This window comes from Vitis vinifera, chromosome 7 (assembly GCF_030704535.1).
Source record: "Vitis vinifera cultivar Pinot Noir 40024 chromosome 7, ASM3070453v1".
NCBI classification, from domain to species: Eukaryota; Viridiplantae; Streptophyta; class Magnoliopsida; order Vitales; family Vitaceae; genus Vitis; species Vitis vinifera.
In genome coordinates this window covers 28,403,088-28,412,500 of record NC_081811.1, presented here as the reverse complement: position 1 = coordinate 28,412,500, position 9,413 = coordinate 28,403,088, and the positions used below count along the sequence as shown (strand labels likewise).

Here is a 9,413-nt window from a genome sequence, read left to right as displayed (position 1 = left end):
GAAAAGGAAGAACTTTTAATCAACCACATGTTATCTTTTTCCTTGTAATTGATTGTTTCTCTGGTTAGTCATATCTGATTACCATTCAAGATTATTTTTCAAATGACCAGGCATTTTAAAAATTGAATATCAGACGGTAGATAACAGGAGTTTAAGTCCAAAATAATCTATTGGTAGAAAAAAAATTGTAAGAATAGTACTCATTTCAAAATATTTGTCAAAGTAATCTTTTGTATCCACATAAGCATCCATATGGATTTTTTTTTTTAGTATAAAAAACCATCGTTGGTAAGTCTGGTTTTAAAAGTTTTAGAAATATCATTAAAACCATAATCTATGACTGTGATTTCAAAATTATTTTTAATCCATCCCTATTTTAATGGTATTGTGAATTTAATATTATTTTTAAAATATTCTTTATCATAATAATCATAAAACCACAGTTAGTAACTGTGGTTTTAAAAATATCCTAAAAATTATAGTTACGGACTGTGGTTCACAAATATCTTTAAGGGGAATTCATATAACCATACATCAACTAAAAAAATATGAGATTTTAGAATTTTGTTTTTTTATTTTTAATTTTAATGTAAATTATGGATGTACCAAAATTTCTTAACGATGTACCAAATTTTCTTAAAGTTCGTTTCAAAATTGAGAAAATTTCTTACAATTTTCCATTGTCAGTTTAAAACTATTTTCTTTACAAATTATCCTTAATAAATTTTTTCTTTACGATTGTTTTAAAATTATATATATATATATATTTCATATTTTCCTTGAAATTTTGATAAAATAATTTCATTTACATGCATTCCCATAAAAATTTATATATTTATTTGTTTTATGAATTTTATCACATATGAATTAAAGAAAATTATTTTTTCATATTATTTTTAAATTTTAAAATAACTAAGCAAATTGTTTATATTATTTAAAATTTTATATTTTCATATAAAAAATAATGTCGATGATTATGATTTTAAGTTATTCCTTACTAATTGTGGTTTTATGGATATTATGATAAAAAATATTTTACCATTAAAATGGGGGTGGATTAAAAATAATTTTGAAATCATATTTACTAATTGTGATTCTAAGAAAAATTGTAAAACTACCATTGGTGTGACTGTGGTTTTAAAGATATTTCTGAAACTATAAAACCATAGTTAGCAATGGTGGTTTTTTACACTTAAAAAATAACTATGTGAATGTTTACGTAAATACAAAATATTACTTTGACAACTATTCTTATTTTGGACTGAAACTCAGATCCCAAACACTGCACAAATGTCACATCAGGTATACTAATATGGGTATTGATGTGTGGCCTATATTTGATAGAAAGAGATGATACAAAAGATGCAAAAGATATGGTGAACAGTGCAAAAGGCTGGAAAATCCAGCAAATTTTTTCCCCATACCTGGTAGTAGTGTTGATCAATTCCACAAGCATTTGCAGCTCTGATGGCTTCAATTGGCTACCCTGAAATCCTCTTGGCAGTCATTTGCTTTCTCCTCCTTCATCGACTAAGCAACAGCAACATGCTTCCCTGGAACTGGCCACTTGTTGGAATGCTTCCATGGATTTTTCGCAACATTCAGCAGATTCAGGACAGATGTACTGAAGTTCTAGAGCAAAGCAGCGGCACTTTCCTACTGAAAGGACCTTGGTTTGCTAACATGGACATGCTGATCACCAGTGATCCTGCCAACGTGCATTATATAATGAGCACTAATTTCTCTAATTTTCCCAAGGGGCCTGAGTTCTTGAAGATTTTTGATGTTTTGGGAGAGGGGATTTTCAATTCTGACTCGGATTTATGGAGGAAACAAAGAAAACTGGCTCAAGTGTTGATCAATGACCGGCAGTTCCAGCAGTTCCTGGTGAAGACTACCGAGAATAAGGTGGATGAAGGACTAATTCCAGTTCTTGAGCATGTGTCCAAGCAGGGTCTGTTGGTGGACTTGCAAGATTTGTTCCAGAGGTTTACATTTGATACCACCTGCAAATTGATCACTGGCTTCGACACCAAATGTCTCTCCATTGAATTCCCAAGAGTCCTATTCGCAAAGGCCATGGATGATGTTGAAGAAGCCATATTTTTCCGGCATGTTGTACCTGAAAGTCTCTGGAAATTACAAAGGTGGCTGGGGATTGGAGAAGAGAAGAAGTTAAGCAAAGGTTGGGAAACCATAGATAATGTTATAGCTGAATATATATCAATGAAACATGAAGAACTAAGCAAAGGAATTGCCAAATTGCAAGAAGATGAAGAGGGCACCGATCTTTTAACATCATACATGAATGAAGACAGTACCATGGAGTTGAAATCCAATAAGTTTTTGAGAGACACCATTGTGAATTTCCTGCTCGCAGGGCGAGACACTACTAGTGCAGCTCTCACCTGGTTTTTCTGGCTTGTTTCAAAGAATCCATTAGTGGAAGCCAAGATTAGAGAAGAACTCAAAGAAACCATACCAGAGAAAGATCAGAAATGGCATATCTTCAGAACAGAAGAGCTAAATAAACTAGTATATCTCCATGGTGCGTTGTGTGAAACATTAAGGCTCTACCCACCTGTTCCATTCCAGCACAAAGCCCCTCATCAAGCAGATGTCCTACCGAGTGGCCACAGGGTTCATCCAAAGATGAAGATCTTATTTTCCTTGTATGCAATGGGCAGAATGACAACAATATGGGGAAAAGATTGCTTTGAGTTCAAGCCAGAGAGATGGATCACAGAGCAAGGAGGTATTAAGTATGAGCCATCTTACAAGTTCTTTGCATTCAATGCCGGTCCAAGGACTTGTCTAGGGAAGGGGGTAGCTTTCACTCAAATGAAGGCAGTTGCAGCTGCTATAATCCATAATTACAATGTTCAACTGGTGCAAGGTCATCCTGTGGCTCCTAATGTTTCAATTATTCTTCACATGAAGCATGAATTAATGGTTAGAGTTACCAAGAGATGGTGATGAATTGACAATATTGCAGGGTGCATGGTGAGTCTCACCTGAATGGCTTCATTTATCAAACTGTAAGATCATATTTATCTTAATGCACTTACTGTTGTAACCAAAATATCTGCTTTGCCTCTGCACTGACCGAATGGAAAAAGAAGAATTTTACAAATTGGTCATGGACAAGCAAAAGTGCCCTCCCAATTCAATTTGAGTTTGAAACGGGTAGAAGCCAGATCATGGAAGTGAATGTAAAAACTATTTAGATCTTTCACCCAAAGCACCTCTTCTATAATATGCAAGAAAGGTATTTTAAACAGGTAGAAGCCTAATGACATTGTTTACTTGGCTTAGAGTGGCAGGGAACAGAGAAAATTAAACAATTTTGATCCTATCAGTTTGTTTTTTAAGCCAAAAAAAGTTGGGAAAACAGTAATCACAATCTTATAAGGCAGATTATGGAGAAACTGCAAGGGCATTGTTTGCTCAATATAGAAAATAGGGAACAAACATCGATTGGGTTTATCTCAGAAAATGGTAAGACCACAACCATCTGGTATAAACTAAACATTGTTCCACTTATTGTTTTTGTAGGGTTCTTATCTGTAGAAGGCTAGCCACAAGGGACGATGCAGTATCAAGAGTTTGAAGAGTGGAGCAGAGTGAAAGGCGAGAGAGGGCCAGAAAGGGTGGTAGTGGAATAAAGAAAAGAGACCAATAGAGCAGGAAATTCTGTTTTTTGCAGCAAAATTAGATTTATCTACAATATCTACGATGTGAATCCTGAAGTTGAGTTATGTTTCATCCAATTCCAGCTTCTCATCACTTCTTATGTTGACCCCATCATGTGGCTAGAAACATGTTCTGTGCAAGAGACCTTGTCATGGCAACCAACCAACAATTATGAATGCTCCTATATGGTTATTCAATTAAAAATATAAAGAGAAACTAACATAAATAAAAATATAACCAACATTTGCAAGGAAGTTTTGATGCTAGCTTCACAAATAACATACAGAATTTCGCTTGCTTTTAGGTTCAGCTATAAGAATTAACCCCAAACCCAATCCATCTATAAATACTTCTACAATCATATGCTAAGACAGAAGTTGAGGCCACCCACCCACCAAACAACAGCTCAACGGACACAGAAAAACTTGGTACTTGAGTGCACTTCTGAGCTTGTCTACTTTCTGGGCCAACCATGCAACATACCCTATTCCAACTCTTGTCTTAAGCACAATACAACCATCTCAAAAAATCGTCTTCTCTCTTTCTATAGTAACGCTATATGGAAACCATTCTCAGTAGGCATATGCTTCAAAGCCCCGTATGATACTTAATCATAGAGAATTGCTAGCACTCCAAAGCAATGCTTCAAACACACATTAAGCATGCTTTTATTTTCTTTTCTTTTTTGCTGTAATGTATCCTAGGGAACATGAAGAATAGTCTCCTTGAATAGATTGAAGCAAGGATTTCTCAAGTTGTATAACAGCTTCCTCTGCCACAACTTGACCTTCAACACCATTTCTTGATTGTGAGAGTGAGAACAGCTCTGAAAATGGAGTGTGAGGCTAACTTAAAACACATACAAATGGCCACCATTGATCTATCTTAATTTGGAAAAGGGGGGAAAACGAAAGAAAGAAAGAAAGAAAAAACTTAGGGTCTGTTTGATAGAGGAAATAAAACTGTTATCTGTTTTGGGGAAAATGTAATGAAAATTAGACAAAAAAAAAACATGATTGGTGGTAAGGTTTTTTCAAATGCTTCAAAAATATTTTCTAAAAAAAAGTCATCCTTAGAACATCTCAAAATATTTTTTAAATTTCTATGAAAAAAATGAGCGATCTAACAATTGAAAACAATTCAAAAATCATTTATTTAATACAGTCATTGTTTACACTTTACCTTTCAAAAAGATTGAGCATTTCCAAAAAAGAAAAAAAAAATCATCTCCATTTTCACATCCAAACAGGCTCTAAAGCACCCTTCATATGGACATAATGAGCCAAACCATTAACAGGTTGCCAAGATAAACCACCAGTGAGCACAATAGATTTGGATCATGTGCATTTAATTCGCTCCATCCAAGACATGTCCCACTATGATTTTGCCAGACCATTAACAGGTTGCCAAGACAAACCACCAGTGAGCACAATAGATATGAATCATGTGCATTTAGATCATTGGGGTAGCACTGAAAAAATTACACAAGAAACACCTTAAAATACCTTCAGGCTTTGAAAATTTAGGGGACACATAATCAATTAGACTTTTCGCACTTTTTAAGCCAAAAAACTCATTGAGGTCTACATTTTACATGATCCTTTTCTTTCTTTGTAAAAACTTTAAAGCCAACCACAATTCTTTTGTTTAATTTGTTTGTACTAGTAAATATTTCTTGGTAGAATCATGTTCTGTCTCTTTCTGGTAGCTCTGTTTAGGATCTTCATATAAATTAATAAGAATTCAGACACTTAAAAATTTTCCAGCATAATGCCTAGAATGATTGTTTACATTTAACTCTTGGGTTCATCTATTACTTGTCATTTCCTCCATTATTACTATTTGTAATTTTTGTCTTAAACACAGGTTATCTTTCTCAGAGAAAGTCACATAGGCCCCAACAAAATAACCATGATTGGCAAGAAGATGCATCCTAGTCTTTCCAACTCAGCTTATTTGATCACATAATCTAGCTCCACACTCTCTCAATATGGGTGAAAAATGAACTGCAGTGTTTTATAGCTTCAACTTGCTGTTCAAAAAGGCCAAAAATAGAGATATCTAAAATTTAGAAACATTGCCAAAAGTTAGGGATGAAATTTTGGCACCATCCACATTGTGTAACGTGTCTTGCATCACATACAAGTTGTACTCAAAACCCACATAACATCACATGCAAGATTTTTCATAGCTTTAAAAAACGATATCTTCAGATAAAGAGAACAAATAATGCCCACCACTTGGCACTGATTTTGAAAGCAACACAATTTTATTCAAACCAAAACTTGTCTTGTTAGAATAATGAACTTTGTCCAGTTCTATCTTTTCTGTTATGGGCATCAATTGCCTTAACAAGAAATCTCGTATGCTGGTGTATATAATATTAACAATGGGCATCAATAATTCGTGCAAGGACAAAACAGAAAAGATAGATTATCAATAACGGCCATCAATTGCAATGATAAAGGATGAAAAATAATTTTTGATTGGCATCACCCTTCTTTAATTTTTCAAACAACCAAATGTCCTACAAACCACTAGTACAAACAGAATCTAAAAATCGACTTATATACGTACCTGTTTAGAGCTTGAAGACAATGAAACGTTTAAACCTCTAATGGCATCCTTGAGCTATCTGGAAATCCTCTCAGCAATTATCTTCTTTCTCTTTGTTTGTTGTTCATGCAACAAAAATGGGTCCGCGGAACTGGCCAATTGTTGGAATGTTGCCTATGATTTTACTACACTTCCACTGCATGCATGAGAAGTATACCAAAATTTTGGAACTGAGCAAGGGCACCATTCTAATCAAAGGTGCTTGGTTTGCTAACATAGACATGTTGACCACAAGCAATCCTGACAATGTGCACCACGTCTTGAGCACAAACTTTTCCAACTATCCCAAAGGGCCAAAGTTCAGGAGGATATTTAATATTCTTGGAAATGGGCTTTTCAATTCTGATTTTGACGAGTGGAGGAAGATACGAGGACTTGCTCAAGGCTTTGTCAACCACAAGCAGTTCCACAGGTTCATGGCTAAAATCAACCATGATTTTCTAGAGAATAAACTGGTTCCAGTCCTCGATAACGCATCCCAACAAAACCTAGTGGTGGACTTACAAGATGTATTCCAGAGGCTTATGCTTGATGCTACTTGCATAACGGCTACTAGCTACAACCCCAATTCCCTCTGCATTGGATTCCCAGAAGTCCCATTCTTAAAGGCTCTGGACAATGCAGGTGAAGCAATATTCTTCCGGCATCTTGTGCCAGAAGGCTTTCTCAAGTCACAAAGGTGGCTGGGCATTGGGAAGGAGAAGAAACTAAGCAAAGCTTGTGAAGTTCTAGATCATATTGTAGCAAAGTATATATCAATGAGGCAAGAAGAACTGGGAAAAGGGAAGAGACCTGAGGAAAATAAAGACTCTTTTGATGCCTTAAAGTATCAGCTGACTGAAACCGAGATCTTTGGGACAACACCTACCAATAAGTATATGAGAGATGCCATCTTAGGTCTCATATTCGCCGGGCAAGACAGCACTAGTGCAGCTCTCACATGGCTTTTCTGGCTGCTTTCAAAGAATCCTTCAGTTGAAACCAATATTAAAGAAGAACTCAAATCAAAGTTGCCAGTGAACAAAGCCAATAAATTGCATATATTCACGGAAGAAGAGCTAAATAAGCTGGTTTATCTCCATGGAGCTTTATATGAAACACTAAGGCTATTCCCACCAGCTCCTCTCCAGGTCAGAACCTGTATCCACCCAGATACCCTTCCAAGCGGTCACAAGGTTAATTCCAAGATGAAGATCGTATTTTCTGCATATGCAATGGGAAGAATGACATCAGTCTGGGGAAATGATTGTCTTGAATTCAAGCCTGAAAGATGGATCACAGAGAAAGGAGGGATCAAACATGTACCATCACACAAGTTCTTAGCTTTCAGTGTAGGACCAAGGATTTGTCTAGGAAAGGAGTCTGCTATTACTCGAAAAAAATCTGTTGCAGCTGTTATCCTCCATAATTACCATGTCCAAGTAATGGAAGGCCAATTTGTGACCCCTAAGGCTTCTATTGTTCTTCACATGAAAAATGGTCTAAGGGTTAGGAATAAAAACACATGGCCTTGAGCAAGAGTCGATAGGATTTGCATGGTTCTAAATCTGATCTTATTGACTAGTTGCAACCATATTGCATCTAGCATAATAAGTATGTTCCAGGTGTGGTCTTATCAATTAGATGTTACTCGAATGTATCCAGGTGATAAGTTTGAGATAGCACTTTTCATAAAATAAAATTTCCTTTCCTTTTCTAGATAGAAATTTTTTTTTATGTTTGATAGATTGAGAATCTTTATTTTCTTAATTGGTCAAGCTAACAAGCTGTAGCCCATTCTGTTGGAGTGAAAATGCATGTAAGATCAATATCAAAGTTACGATTGCTATAAAATCCAAACAAATTCTTATACTATAATATTTTTATTTAAATAATTATATAATAAATCAATAATTATCTTATTTTTTTAGCATATTATTATTATGTTTATTATATATGGTTACAAGCCACCAAATGATTTATTTTTTTAGGCAATGAATGTTGTTTTACAACATTTATGGCATTTTCAGTTCAGTCATGCAAGTTAAACCTACCCTCCTCTCTTTTTTAAGATAATATAGCTTTAAACTTGACCCTATGGCTTCTACCAACGTAAGTTAGACATTTCCAACTATGGCTTGCAAAAATTGTAAATGTTGGGATTAAGCCCTAAAAAGCATCACATGACATAACAGATAGAGATTCATTTGTAAATTTATTTATTTATGTTTCTTAGTTTCCCATTTATTATCTCTCTTGCATTAATCAATTATTTGAGCATACACATCTCATATCACTTGCATTGTATATGACTTGGGTGCATTATGAGTTATACAAAAAATTCAAGTCATGGGTTCCTTACAGAGTGATGAGTTGTCCATAGTCAGTTCATGGATTTGGGCAATTCATCCAAAACTGTAATATACTACCTCCTAATTAAAGGAATGGTTTATCTTGACCGTTAGAATGGTTTTCCTATGATAAGTGCACTAATGTATGTGATGCACACTAGGCAAGACCTACAATGAATCATGATGTAAGACTATCGATTGTCATGATTCATCAAGCTACTATAGTGCATGGACTCTCAACCTTAAGAGAATATTGAGTATGTGCCAAAGTTAACAAAAGGTTTTGACTTATGGATGAGACTCTAAAGTGGTCACATATTCCTATGGATTAGGTCACTGTTGATGAAAGCTGGTGGCAACAAATATTCTCAATAGAGGCACCATGATATTTCATGGGATTGAGAGACAATGTGTCCCATTGCATAATTCAAGAAACATTGTAATTTAGAAGACTATAGTCATAACATTTCCTTTAGCGGAAATTTGACTTATGATCCTTGGAGTTAAAGTATGTCAACTGATCACATAATAAGTGGGATCTGTAACTAAAAGATTTGAGAGGTAATTTTGATAGGTGATAGCACTACCTTGTTAGATTATAGAGAACAGTTCATGGGGAGTCTACATGCAGTGGATAGTAGGTCATGGACCCGAAATTCGTCTCGTTATTTACATAAGATACTGGAATTCAATTGACTTTCTGTAGTGGAATGTTAAATCAACTCCAGAATTAGATTCTGAAGAAGTTAGTACTTTTATGGGTCCCAGTGGTCC

General features: G+C 35.1%; 2 protein-coding genes across 3 annotated transcripts in view; both read left to right on the top strand.

Annotated features, from left to right (window-relative positions):
• LOC100260973 (alkane hydroxylase MAH1) overlaps window positions 1–3,804 on the top strand; it is a 4,446-nt gene extending 642 nt beyond the window's left edge. The window contains exons 1-2 of one of the 2 annotated variants that reach the window (XR_786300.3): window positions 1–3,038; window positions 3,556–3,804. The exon at window positions 1–3,038 is cut by the window's left edge and continues 642 nt beyond it. Coding sequence is in view for 1 of the 2 variants with exons in the window: in XM_010654561.3 (XP_010652863.1) it covers window positions 1,468–2,976 (1,509 nt within the window). In the remaining variant the exon portion in view is untranslated. The remainder of the gene's footprint in view (window positions 3,039–3,555) is intronic. The other variant, XM_010654561.3, reaches the window with a different exon arrangement.
• A 2,582-nt stretch (window positions 3,805–6,386) lies between these two features.
• On the top strand, window positions 6,387–7,823 carry LOC100245693 (alkane hydroxylase MAH1). Its single transcript, XM_010654709.1, has one exon. It carries the CDS (start codon window positions 6,387–6,389, stop codon window positions 7,821–7,823), a length of 1,437 nt encoding a protein of 478 aa, XP_010653011.1.
• The last annotated feature ends 1,590 nt before the right edge of the window (window positions 7,824–9,413 follow it).

What these genes read in the sequence shown, in the direction of transcription:
- LOC100245693 (XM_010654709.1), top strand. Translation starts at nt 6,387, where the DNA reads ATGGGTCCGCGGAACTGGCCAATTGTTGGAATGTTGCCTATGATTTTA.